General features: G+C 36.4%; 1 protein-coding gene across 3 annotated transcripts in view; it reads left to right on the forward strand.

Moving 5' to 3' along the window:
• Positions 1 to 8,791, forward strand: part of CHEK1 (checkpoint kinase 1) — a 29,537-nt gene extending 20,746 nt beyond the window's left edge. For 2 of the 3 annotated variants that reach the window (XM_011230764.3, XM_011230763.3), the window contains exons 10-14: positions 587 to 695; positions 883 to 1,060; positions 1,330 to 1,461; positions 3,749 to 3,850; positions 5,083 to 8,791. In XM_011230764.3, the coding sequence (XP_011229066.1) occupies positions 587 to 695; positions 883 to 1,060; positions 1,330 to 1,461; positions 3,749 to 3,850; positions 5,083 to 5,178 (617 nt within the window). In that variant the 3' untranslated portion in view covers positions 5,179 to 8,791. The remainder of the gene's footprint in view (positions 1 to 586; positions 696 to 882; positions 1,061 to 1,329; positions 1,462 to 3,748; positions 3,851 to 5,082) is intronic. The other variant, XM_002923995.4, reaches the window with a different exon arrangement.
• The last annotated feature ends 4,877 nt before the right edge of the window (positions 8,792 to 13,668 follow it).

A 13,668-nucleotide genomic window follows, 5' to 3' on the forward strand; every position in this document is an offset into this window, starting at 1 on the left:
GTAGAGGGATGGGCGTTGGATAGGAGCATGGAAGGGAGGGAAGGATGGGTAGTTGTAGGAATTTGACAGACGTGTAGAAGTTTTGAAGTAATCATTTGGAGAAAGGGAGAGGAAACTGACGAAGCATAGGACCGACTGTCAGTGTTGAGGATCCAGCGAAGGGTAGTAACCATGAATTTATAGTGGCATCATTTTCTGTATAATAATTATTCTTGGTACCTTTTTCAGGGGAGCAGAGAATGTTGGATAGAGTCGATTCATAATGTTTATTGCCATTATCATAAATTATTTTTTATTTTAAAAAGTTTTGATTTTTTAACTAGGTCTCTTTCTTTCCATAGACCATTGTCTGTTACTATAAATGGTACCATTAAAATTATGGCCGTAATGTGAAACCTCACACTTGGAACATACTTACATGTCAGGATTTGTGAAATGTGTAATTTGACAAGTCAGTCCTCCTAAGTTTATAATGACCACATTTCTTATGTACAAAGAGCCACTGTTTATCATATAACTATTTTGTTTTGAATAAATGGGTTTAGATGTGGTTTTAAAACATTTGTATTTATGTTTTCTTTTTTAGGGGCAAAGAGGCCCCGAGTCACTTCAGGTGGTGTATCAGAGTCTCCTAGTGGGTTTTCTAAGCACATTCAATCCAATTTGGACTTCTCACCAGTGAACAGTGCCTCTAGGTAAGATTAATCAATAAAGATCAAATAGTTGTTGAATATAATATTCCCATAAGAAATAATGCATGTATGTATTTTTTCTTAATAATGAATATATTTTTATCAGTGTGAGAATGGTAATGTGATATAAGAAAGGCCCAACTGATTTTATCTGAAGATACATTTTTTTCCCCATATCTTAATGCCCCAGTGAAGAAAATGTGAAGTACTCCAGTTCCCAGCCAGAACCACGGACAGGTCTTTCCTTATGGGACACCAGCCCTTCCTATATTGATAAACTGGTACAAGGGATCAGTTTTTCCCAGCCCACATGCCCTGATCATATGCTCCTGAACAGTCAGTTACTTGGCACCCCAGGATCCTCACAGGTAAGGGAATTTAGTTTTTGCAAATAAGTGATGAAAAACCTCTAAGTTTTTGTCGTAAAGCCTTTTTTTTTTAATGTAAAAATCTTAGAAATATGGTATTAACATTTTAGCATATACAGATTTTTTTTTAACAAGGAAGAGAGAATTAGAGGATGCTTTCCTGTATAAGCAGCTTAAGTCACAGAAAAGAATTTTCAGACCAAATAGCTATGATATGACTGCTTTTGGTGATACCAGATTTATTTAGGTTTGCTCTGTTTGACATGTAGAACCCTTGGCAGCGCTTGGTTAAAAGGATGACACGGTTTTTTACCAAATTGGATGCAGACAAATCTTATCAATGCCTGAAAGAGACTTGTGAGAAATTGGGCTATCAATGGAAAAAGAGTTGTATGAATCAGGTATGTTTCATTGATTTTCCTGAAGAAAAATATAAATATTTAAGTAAAAAATGATCATTATCATTATATTTTTGAAAAAGAAACAGTTGGGGGGGGTACCTGGGTGGCTCTACCTTTGGCTAGGTCATGACCCAGGGTGCTGGGATTGTTTCCCACATCAGGCTCTTTACTCAACAGGGAGCCTGCTTCTCCCTCTGCCTGCCACTCCCCCTGCTTGTGCTCTCTCCCTCTTTCTCTCTCTCTGTCTGGGGGGGGAAAAACCTTTAAAAAAAAACACTTGAAATTGAAAAGACTTATGTAAAATGTTCTTTACCTTAAATAATATTGAAAGTCTTCTTTAAGGTTATTAAAAATATTAAGAGAGGCAAGTCATGTTTTTATAAACTATACATATGTAAATTATAACAGTAGCAAAGATCCCCTTCTATGAAAGCTGAACACATTAACAATCTCATATTTCTTCCTTCTCCCCTGCTCCCGCCTACCAGTTTTTGTTGTTTATGTTATTATAGCATATTTGTGACATTGAAATTCTAATCTGTTTTTAGGCTTTTCAAAAACCTAATGTCATAAAAAACAATTAGAGGCGAATATTATGTATTTAAGAGGTCTGAAAAATAATGTAATGTATGATCTTTCACTAAATCATGGATTTAAAGAAAAGAAAGTTATAAAGGATGTTATTGGGACAGTTGGGGAAATTTGCATATGGTTTTAAATTAGATAATGTTTTTGTATCAGTGCCAGATTTCTTGGGTGTTATCATAATATTGTGGTTTGTAGAAGAATGTCTTTGTTCATAGAAGAAACATGTTGAAGTGAAGTGTTTGTCTTCAGTAGCTTGGTTGAAAAACTTAAAAAAAAAAAAAAGACAACCACATAAAAAAAGACAAGTAAACATATACTTATCTAGGTTGAAAGACCAATGAAGGGTATATAGTTATTTATTGTAGATTCTTTCCGGGTTTTTTTTTTTTTTAATAAATTTGTAAACTTTCAAAATTAAAAGGGGAAATTTTTACTGTGCTGAAATCTAAGGCCAGCCTGATTTTCCTCTCACTCGTGTAGGCAATTTACTTTTTTTTTTTTAATCAGGTAGGTTTATTGAGATGAAATTCATGTAACCTAAAAATCATCACTTTAACCATTTTAAAGTGTATAATTTAGTGGTTTTGGTATATTCACAAGATTGTGGTACCATCATTATTTAATTCCAGAACATCCCATTGCCCTGAAAATAAACTCTATACCAATTAACAGTCACTCCTCATTCTTTCCTCCCTTCATTTCCTGGCAGCCACTGATTTACTTTCTGTCTCTATGGGCTGCCTATTCTGGATGTTTTGTATAAATGGAATTATATGATATCATATAAATGGCCTTTTGTGTCTGCCTTCTTTTATTTAGCATAATGTTTTCAAGGTTAATCTGTGTTGCTTACATTTATCAGTACTTCATTCCTTTTTATGGGAGAATAATCTTCCATTATGTGGATAGAAGACTGCATTTTATTTATCCATTTACCTGTTGATGGACATTTGGGATGTTTCTGCTTTTTGGCTATTATGAGTAATGTTGCTACGAACATTTTTGTACAAGTTTTTGTATGAACTTTGCCAGGGCTGTCATAACAAAATACCACAGACTGGGTGCTTAAACAGCAGGAATTTATTTTTTTCACAATTCTAGAGACAGAAGTCAATGCTGGCAGGTTTGGTTTCTTCTGAGGCCTTTCTTCTTGGCTTTCAGATGGTTGTCCTCTTGCTGCTTCCTCATCTGGCCTTTCCTACTTGCGCATGCATACCTGGTTACTGTCTCTCTCTGTATCCTAATTTTTTTTTTCTTACAAAGATACCAGTCATATTGGATTAGGGCCCACTTAGTGGTTTCATTTTAACTCAGTTACCTCTTTAAAGGCCCAGTCTTCAAATACAGTCACATTCTGACGGGTTAAGGCTTCAGCATATGAATTTTGAGGGGACACAGTTCAGCCTGTAACAATATGTTTTCAATTTCTTAGGTATATACCTGCTAATGGAATTGCTAAAGCATATAGTAACTCTATGTTTAACTTTTTGAGGAGCTGCCAAGTGGTTTTCCAAAGCAGCTGCACCGTTGTACATTCCCACCAGCAGTGTATGTGTTAAGCATCTTATACTTTCCTGGAACATGAGGTTCCAGTGTTTCACAATTGTGGTATACCAGTGTATTTTTTAGTCATTCCTTGAAATGAGAAGTATTACAAATGTTTTTGTAATTTGGACTAAACTTATTTTTATTGCCTTAGGTTACTGTATCAACAACTGATAGGAGAAACAATAAACTGATTTTCAAAGTGAATTTGGTAGAAATGGATGAGAAGATCTTGGTCGACTTTCGGCTTTCTAAGGTATGTATAACAACACTTTTTTTTTTTTAATTTTTTTTTTGCTGTTATTAAAGAAGTATTACATGTTCATTGTAGAAACCTAGAAAATATGAAAACATATAAAGGAGAAAATAAGAATCAAGTTTAATCTTATCATCCAGAGAGAACAGAGACCTATTTTATACTGTATTTCATTATGGTAGTCTTACTACTTCTTTAGTATGTACTATATGGAAATGCTCTTAAATGTACAGATTTATTTTGGCATTATATTTGTATATACATGGCATTTGTAAATATATGGTAACTTGCTTTTTTTCATTCAGTGCTCTGAACATTTGTGTCATTATCCTTCTAAAACAGTTTTTTCAAATAACATTTTCCTTATTATAGAAGTTTTTTTGTAGAACATGTAAATAAGTAAAAATAAGATAAAAATAATCGTAAATTATACTGTTCAACAGGAATTACCCTGAATATTTTAAAGCATTCTAAACTTCTTATTTAATCCATATATATCTTTTTAATAACAATTATATGTTTGTCAAAATGTACAATATAACTGATGAACATTTATCTGTTACAAGTAAGTCTGTGATTAATATTTGTATACATAAAGTCTTATTCACATTTCTGGTTATTTCTTTAGAAATTACGGATTCTGAGGTTATAGTTTGGCCTTGGTATATAAGACCAAAATAGCATTTTCTCTGTTTACTGAGAGATTGTACATGACTCTAAAGGAGGTTAGAGAAAAAGATCACATTCTGAAGTTGGAAATTTGCTGCATTACCATTGTCTAGATGCTTAGTATGGAATTAAATTATTAAGATCCTAGTGTAATGAAATTCTTCTTATAACTGAATAACATAACAAAATACTGTGGCTTTGTTGCCACAGTATTTTGGCAAGACTTCAGTGTAGTTGTATAGGTTAATTTTAGTTTGCAAACCCCTGGTGCCTATGGAAAACAGTGACTTAGGTCCCTATTTAAAGCAATGCTATAAATAGCCAAGATGCCATTTTTTCTCCTTTCTGAGCCCAGTGTGATAGGAATAGTGATGGGCCCAAAAACAAGTTGGAATTATTTATGTAGCCACTTCTGCTAGGATATTTGGTCTTCATAAGAGGACCTGAAGAGAATTGTAGCTGGACATATCTGAGGATGTTTGTCTCTTCTTACCACTAAAGAGAGTTTGATTTTATGGCAGTCTCTTTTTTGATACTATTTTTGGATATTATTCCTAATATAGGGTGATGGATTAGAATTCAAGAGACACTTCCTGAAGATTAAAGGGAAGCTGAATGATGTTGTGAGCAGCCAGAAGGTTTGGCTTCCTGCCACATGAGAGATCCATTGGATTCCTGGTGAATATAGTGCTGCTATGTTGACATTATTCTTCCTAGAGAAGATTATCCTATCCTGCAAACTGCAAACAGTAGTCTCTGAAGAGTTGTCTTCCCTCTAGCCAAACATTTTCCAATTCTTTTTGTATGTACTTCATACAAACAATACCTATATCTTCATTGTAAGTAAAGGTTTGGGGAACGGATGGATAGAATTCACTAGATACTTCTTCATCCTGTGTTTAGTGTCTAAAGACCCATGTGATGGAAACCAAGCTCTGGGGATACATGAGCTTACCAGCTTTTATACCGATGTAATGAAAGAGGATATTCTTGTCGCGTTGTTAACAAAACATTTGGTTTTATCCAAAAAGTAGGTGTTTCCTCCATGTTGATTTAATTGTATGGATGGATTAGTAATAAAGCAATCCTGTGACTTTTGGACAGTAGATTTATCAGTCTGTAAAGTGAAGCCAACTTCAAAAAATATATCCTCAAGATTTGTACTTATATTTTCACAAGGGCCTTACCAAGTATATAAATCTGTTTTTGAATTATAACTGTTAATTAAAATTGCAAGTAGGTATGTTTTCTCCATTGTAGTTAATAATATATAAAATACTGGTTGGTCTTTCAAGTAGAAGTTGAGCATGGACTCTAGTGCTTAACTACCTTTACTCTAAAATTACTATTGCACATTTTAAATATTTTTCTATATTATTTTCTACTTTCACAGCCATATTTTAATTCTTTATTACAGAAATAAATTCTATTTTGAAAATGAATAGATAACTCTGTGGACTTCTTGGTGACCAAGCTTCTAGGTAGTAGGGAATAAAAGAGGAGGGAGAAGTAAGGAAGAACTGTGATAGAAATAGATCTGATTCCTAAATCTTTTACTGTTAGATTTACTAAGACTTTGTTCGTCTGTTGAAATTTATATTAATTTTTGAATGTATTAGGTTGGGACCTGTATGCCTTTTTCTTGGTAATTTATAAAATTAATCATCTTAGTCTGAAGCTAAGAACATGTGAAATTTTATGGTTAGAGTTTATCGCTTATTAGTGTATACTGGTACATTGTGTTAACTGCAGTATATCCGTAGGAGAAATAAATTTGAAGCAATAGGTGACTCCTAAGAATTGAGCCAGTAAATTCTCAAACATGAAGAATTTTGTTCTTGATAATTGTCATTAGTAACTCTGAAAAACAAAGTTATCTCGGGCTTTGACCTCTCCCATGAGCTTTAGGCGTTTAAAGACACAGCCAAGCTAACGTTTTCACTTGTCTAATAGTGATCACATGACCAAAACCAGCTTTTGGTCCCTGCCTTCCAACCTGTTCCTCCCCAGTTTCTCCCAATCCCAATAAATGGCTACATTCATCTCTCTAGTTCCTTAGGCCAAAACCCCAGGAATCCTCCTTGACCTGGTTTTCATACTGTACATTTAATTCAGCAAATCCAATTTGATTTAGCACATTTATCACAATCTATCCTACTTCACAGCTCTACTAGAAGCACTCTAGTTGAAGGCACTGTTACCTCTCTTTTCATATTACTTATCTTTCAACAGTTCAAAAAGGCAGTCAGAATGATCTTTCTAAAATGTGAATCAGGTATCCTTCCCCTGTTCTCAACTCTCATGGCTTTTCATCACACTTAAACAAACTTCAAAATATTCTCTCTCACCTCCTGGTGTTATGGGATTTGCCCTCTTACCAGCGCCTGGGCCTCCTCTGCCACTCTCTTATTTATCCTGCCCTAGCTGCATTTGTTTTGCTGTTCTGCTCATTTCATGAGCAGACATATTCTCATCTCCTTTGCTGTTGCCTCTCCCTGGAGTGCTTTATTCCCAGACATTCTTGTGGCTTGTATTTAAGTGTCACCCATTATGCACAGTCTTCCCTTGACTTAATCTAAAATGTTACCCCACTTCTATCATTCTTTATTTCTCATCATAATACTATCTGACATTATATTTTTATTTACCTATTAAATGTCTACGTCCCTCATTGCAGTATGTAAATATATAAACTCCTTGAGGTCAGGGATCCTATATGTCCTGTTCAGTTCTGTGTCCCCAGCACCTAGAACTGTGCCTCATGTATTAAGCCATGCAATGAATAGTTGTTTAATGAAGAAGCAGATACTCTTGATCCGGTTTATCCTCAGAATATATCTGGGAGCTGAAGCCTTCTGTCCATTTTGATTGCTGACACTCTAGTTCAAGCTTCTTCATCTCCCTGGATTTCTTACTAAAAACTAATGTCTTCCCACTTCCACTCTTGCCTTTTCCCAACCCTCTCTCCCTCAAAGTGTTTTCTTGACACAGGTCCTAACTTCTTGTTTTTTAAAAGATAAATTGTACTCTGACACTCCCTTGCTTAAAAACCTCCAGTGCCTTCCCACTGCATCAAAAATGGAATTTAAATTCTTTGCTTGAACTGCAAGATACACCATCTGTCCTCTTTGTTCATCATACTACAGGCCGAGTAACCTTCTGCTACTGCTTCTTCCATTCATTAAGCATGCCAAAGCTCATTCCCCTTTCAGGGCTTTTATGTTTACAGCTACCACCGCCTGGAACCCCTTCCAGTAGTTCGCATGACTTATTTAGCATTCAGATCTCAGCCCAAATGTTTCTGCTATCCCCAGTCACTGTCCCACTGTTTTGTTTTCTTCACAGAACTGATTACTATCTGAAATTTATCGACTGTCTCCCCCACCAAAATGTAAACTTAGACTTTGTCATTTCTTTTCCCCTTTGTGTATCTTCCCCCCCGCTGCCCCACTTCTTGCCCCTTTGTATATCTTGTATGTGGAACAGTACCTGGAATATAGTAGGTCCTAAATAAATATTTGTTGAATAAATGAATGAATTAAATATCAGATGAAGAAAATGCTACAGAATATTGTAAGGGGAAGGCGAACAGATGGCTAGTAAACAAACTTTCTCAGCTGTTGTAATTTGTGTAGAATGGGGAAGTTCCATTCAGACTTGGACGGATTAGCTCTCACATTTATAATTATGTGAGCATTGGCAACTGCCTCTGTAAAGAGACTGATAACTACATTTTAGAGTTGTTTTTAATCTTAAACGAGTTAATGTGTATGAAGATGGTAGTATACTGTGTTGCACAAAAGGCATTCAATAAACATAAGCTGCCATAATTTTTTGCAGTGTTCATTATGCTGTTGGTAGAGGCGTTTACTCCTATTTTTAAAAGTAATGTTTGTTTATCGATGGAAATTTGCAAAATGTAAAAATGGGGGGAATGGAATTATTACCCAGAAATAGCTAAAATTTTGATGGAAATGTCAACATTTGCTGCATTGTACGTATGCATAGTGTGATGTATGAAGTGGGTATGATTGTTGAGATAAATATAAATATGTAAAATGTGTATGGTTTAACAAGCAGTTGTAAAGTTAATCTGTTTAACCAAACTCAATGGAAGAAAGATCATTTCTGGACCCTCACAAGCCTTCCGTTGTACCCCTTCCCACTCAACCTACTCCTTTCCCCCAGAAGTAATCATAAAATTTATTTTTATAATAATCCTCTCCTTGGTTTTCTCAGCTATTTATGCATCTTTATTTAATTTTTTTAAAAAAGACTTTTATTGGGGCGCCTGGGTGGTGCAGTCATTAAGCATCTGCCTTCGGCTCAGGGCGTGATCCCGCGGTTCTGGGATCGAGCCCCACATCAGGCTTCTCCGCTAGGAGCCTGCTTCTTCCTCTCCCACTCCCCCTGCCTGTGTTCCCTCTCTCGCTGGCTGTCTCTCTCTGTCAAAATAAATAAATAAAATCTTTAAAAAAAAAAAGACTTTTATTTATTTAGAGAGAGGGTAAGAGTGAGCACAAGCAGGTTAGGGGCAGAGGGAGAAGCAGACTCCCTACTCAGTCTGATGTGGGGCTCGGTCCCAGGACCCTGGGACCCTGGGACCGGACCCTGGGGCCACAACCTCAGCCAAAGGCAGAGGCTTAACCGACTGAGCCACCCAGGCGCCCCTGTTTATGCATCTTTAAATGATATAGTTTAGTTTTGCCCGTTTTAGAACTCATAAAAATGAAATTATGCTGTATGGAATTTTTATGTTGCTTTTTAATTTTTATTAGCATGAATAACTTGCATGTATCAAATTCATTGATTTTAATTACTGTACAGTATGCCATTTATGAACATATCACTAATTATTCTCTCACTGCTAATGGATGTTTGGATTATTTACAGTTTGCCACTATTATTAACACTCCTGCTAAGAGCACTGTTGTACATGTCTGTGAATTTCTCCAGGTCCTGGAGACTAGTGTGTATACCTATGAGTGGGATGGATGGGTTTTAGGATATGCGTATCTTCAACTTGAGTAGAGTAATGGCAAACTGTTTCAAAAATGATTGTACCAATTTATACTGCCATGAAAAGAGGATGCAATTGCTGGAAAAGCAGTTTGGAATGATCTATTAGTATCAGAATTTTCATAGCAGCAGAATATGTGTTTCTAGTATTTCAGACTGTCCCCTCGATTTGATGCTGTCAGTCTAATTTTTGCTAAGTTACGGGTGTGTAATATTTGTTTGGTATTAATTTGCTCATTCCTAAGTTTAAATAAGTTTGAGTATATCTCATGATGTGCCTCCCCCAACCTTTTCCTCATTTTTCTGTTGTTTTTTTTTCCTTAATGATTTCAGTTCTTCATACGTTCAGCATACTGGTTCTCTGTCAGTTGCATGAGGAGCGTGTACACTGTCCATTCTGTGGGTTATCGTTTCACATTTCGTGGATGTTTGTGATTTTAATATGGTTCCGTTAAGACCTCTCCTGGCTAGCTTTGTTTCCTATTTAGGACTCATTCTCTACTTCAAGGTCATGAAGATCTTCTTGTATTATTTTCTAAAAGCTTTATTGTTTTGGCTTTCATGTTTAGATCTACAATCCACCCGAAAGTGGATTTTGTGTATAATGTGAGGGTAGAGGTCAAGGTTCATTTCTTCCCCCACTTGGCCATCCAATTTAACACTGGTTAATTTAAAAGATTATTCCTTTTCCTACTGATATCCATTCAGTGTTCAGATTTCCAGTTCTTATTTTTTACAGGACATTTTTTTTTTTTAAGATTTTATTTATTTGGGGGAGAGAGCAAGAGAGAGATTGAGAGAATGAGTGGGGGGAGGGGCAGNCCTCTCCCCCTCCCCCTGCTTGTGTTCCCTCTCTCGCTGGCTGTCTCTATCTCTGTCGAATAAATAAAAATTAAAAAAAAAAAAAATAAATAAAATAATAAAAATAATAAAAGATTATCCTTTTCCTACTGATATCCATTCAGTGTTCAGATTTCCAGTTCTTATTTTTTACAGGACATTTTTTTTTTTAAGATTTTATTTATTTGGGGGAGAGAGCAAGAGAGAGATTGAGAGAATGAGTGGGGGGAGGGGCAGAGGAAGAAGCGGACTCCCTGCATGGCAGGGTGCTAGATGCTGGACTTGATCCCAGGACGCTGGGATCATGACTTGAGCCAAAAGCAGACACACTTAACCCACTGACCCACCCAGCCATCCTGTCTCATTCATATTCTAATTGGAATTTTTTGTATTGGGTTTTGGAAATGATATGTCCTAGACTCTAGTTCTTTGTTGGATATGTGATTTATAATATGCTCTCCCATTCTGTAGTTTGCCTTTTCATCCTCTTAAGAAGTCTGGAAGCAAAAGTTTTATATTTCAGTGAAGTCCAGCTATTAATTTTTCATTTTATGAATGACGTTCATGGGATCTGTTAGACACAGAGTCTAACAATCCTTTGTCTGGACTTAGATCTCAAAGATTTTTCCTACATTATTTCTTAAAGTTTTTGTTTTTTCATTTTACATTTAAGGCTATGATGCATTTTGAGTTAATTTTTATGTAAAATATGAGCCTTAGGTCGAGTTTAGTTTTTTGTTTTTGTTTTTGTTTTTTTGCCTCTGAATGTCTAGTGTTCCATTGCCATATGCTGAAAAGGTTATCTTTCCTCCACTGAATTGCCTTTGCACCTTTGTAAAAACATCGGTTGGGTGTATTTGTAGGTCTGTTTCTGAGCTCTGTTCTGTTCCATTGTTCTGTATGTCTGTTTGTCCAATAATACTGCACAGCCTTGATTACTACACATATATATTGTGAATTTGGTAGATTGATTCCTTCCAGTTTGTCCTTTTCAAAATTGTTTTAGATAGTCTAGTCTTTTGTCTTTTCATATACATTTCAGAATAATTTTGTCTGAATCTAAAAAAAGAAATTTTCTGGGTATTAGTTTTAATTGTGGTAAAATATATACAACATAAAATTTATCATTTTAATTACTTTTAAGTGTGGGTTCAGTGGTGTTCAGTACATTCACACTTTGTGTAATTATCACCATCACCCATTCTTAGAACTTGTTCATCTTCCTACACTGAAACTTTCATACCTATGAAACAGTAACTCCTCATTTACCCTTCCCTACTAGCTCCTGGCACCCACCATTCTACTGTCCATGAATTTGAAAACTTCTAGTCCTTTATATAAGTAGAATCAAACAACATCAGTCCTTTTGTGTCTGGTTTATTTCACTCAGCATTTGTTTTCAGGATTCACCCATGTTTTAGCCTATATCAGATTTCGTGCCTTTTAAAGGCTGCATAATATCCATTATATTTATAATTCATATTTTGTTTATCCATTTATCTTTTGATGGACATTTGAATTGTTTGTCCTTGTTGGCTGTTGTGAATAATGCTGCTGTGAACATGGGTGTACGAATATCTATTTGAGTCTCTGCTTTCAGTTCTTTTGGGTATATACCTAGAAGTGGAATTGCTAGTTATATGGTAAATCTGTTTTTAATATTTTGAGATAACCCCATATTGTTTGCCATAGTGGCTGTACCATTTTACATTCCCACCATCCTAGAGTTATAACAATATATTTAAAATTAACACCAACTTAATTTTGTTGTGAAAGGACTCTAGTCCACCACAACTTTGCTTCTTCCTTTCCCCATCTTATTTTACTGATGTCACAAATTACATCTTTATATATTATATACCCATTAACACAGACTTACAATTATTTTTTACGCATTTATCTTTATAAATCCCGTGCAAAAGTGGAGTTCTGATTGTTTTCTCCCTATACATAAGGCTTCATGTTTCTTTGGCTATTTTTAATATTTTTTTCTTTGAATATGGAGGTTCCTCAAAAAATTAAAAATAGGAATATCATACAATCCAGTAATTCCACTTCAGGGTATTTACCAAAAAAAAAACACACAAAAAAACCCAAAAACACTAATTCAAAAAGATATATTCATCTTATGTTTAAGTATGGAGATTATCCACCCCAACAGTGGAGATGGAGGAGCTGTGGAGGGGGCCGGAAAACTGGTAAGACAGAATGTTGCTCCCGTGTCCAGTAAGAAAGAGATGAGCTTACCTGATACTGACAGCATTACCGTGAGCTCTGAGGTAGTGATGGTGGTGGGGGCAACAGACCCCAGGCCCCATCTGTCTTTGGTGGCCAGACCCAGTAGGTTTGCCAGGCCTAGATTTGGGTTAGGGGGTTGGTTTGAGTTGGAAGTGATTGGACGGGAAACAGTCTTGCAGAACACAGTCTAACTTCCAGTGCCCCTTTTTGCCACAGGTAGGGCAAGGCTTTGGTGGTGGTTTGGGGTTGGGCCAAGCTCTTGCCTAGTGGCCCTGTTGGCTGCATTTACAGCATGGTCCTGGTGAGCTTATGTGTGGGGCGTTAGGTTTTTGAGGACCCTGGGAGCCTTGCCTGATGGCAGCTGCCAGTATCTGATATTTTGCCTGATCTCTTGAGTTTTTTGGGTTTTTTTGCTCCCCTTCTCTATTATCAAAGACCTTAAAGGCCACCTCAATTAAATCCCATTGTGGGGTTTGTGGGCCATCTTCCAGTTTTTGGAGTTTTTATGGATATTTGGGGCCAATTGTGAAATGAAGTGTAAGTGAAGATAGATCCTTTCTATCTATACACTACTACTCGTTGAGAGTAGTGTATCTCGTTACAGCTTTTGAAAGCCAGGAGTAGGAGGAGGCAGGGTATTCATCGGGCCCTGGGTGACTTCTTTTTTTCTAAATCTTTTTATAATTGATGGCCTTGAGGGCAGTGTTACCCATACCAGCCAGGAGGTAGGTAACCATGTGGCCCCTACTCTGTCTTTCGGGTGTATTGAGCAGGTAGTCCCAGTTGAGATCAATTTTGGGGACAATGATGGTATCAGTGGGGTTGTGGGTGGCATCCTGTTGATGGAGTGTGTCTGCGTGAATTTGAGGTGCTGCTCAGATACGTTCCCTGTCCTTAGGGGAGAGGGTGGACAAGAGGATGAATTAGATGTAGTAGGTAAGATTATAGGACTGGTTGATGTATAGGAAATCTTTTCAGAAGGTGGTAGGGTCGGTGACCAAGGAGCCTAAGCACTTTTTAATTTGGGAAAGGTCAGCAAGGGAGAATGGCAC

The sequence above is a fragment of the Ailuropoda melanoleuca genome, chromosome 8 (assembly GCF_002007445.2).
Source record: "Ailuropoda melanoleuca isolate Jingjing chromosome 8, ASM200744v2, whole genome shotgun sequence".
Classification (NCBI taxonomy): domain Eukaryota; kingdom Metazoa; phylum Chordata; class Mammalia; order Carnivora; family Ursidae; genus Ailuropoda; species Ailuropoda melanoleuca.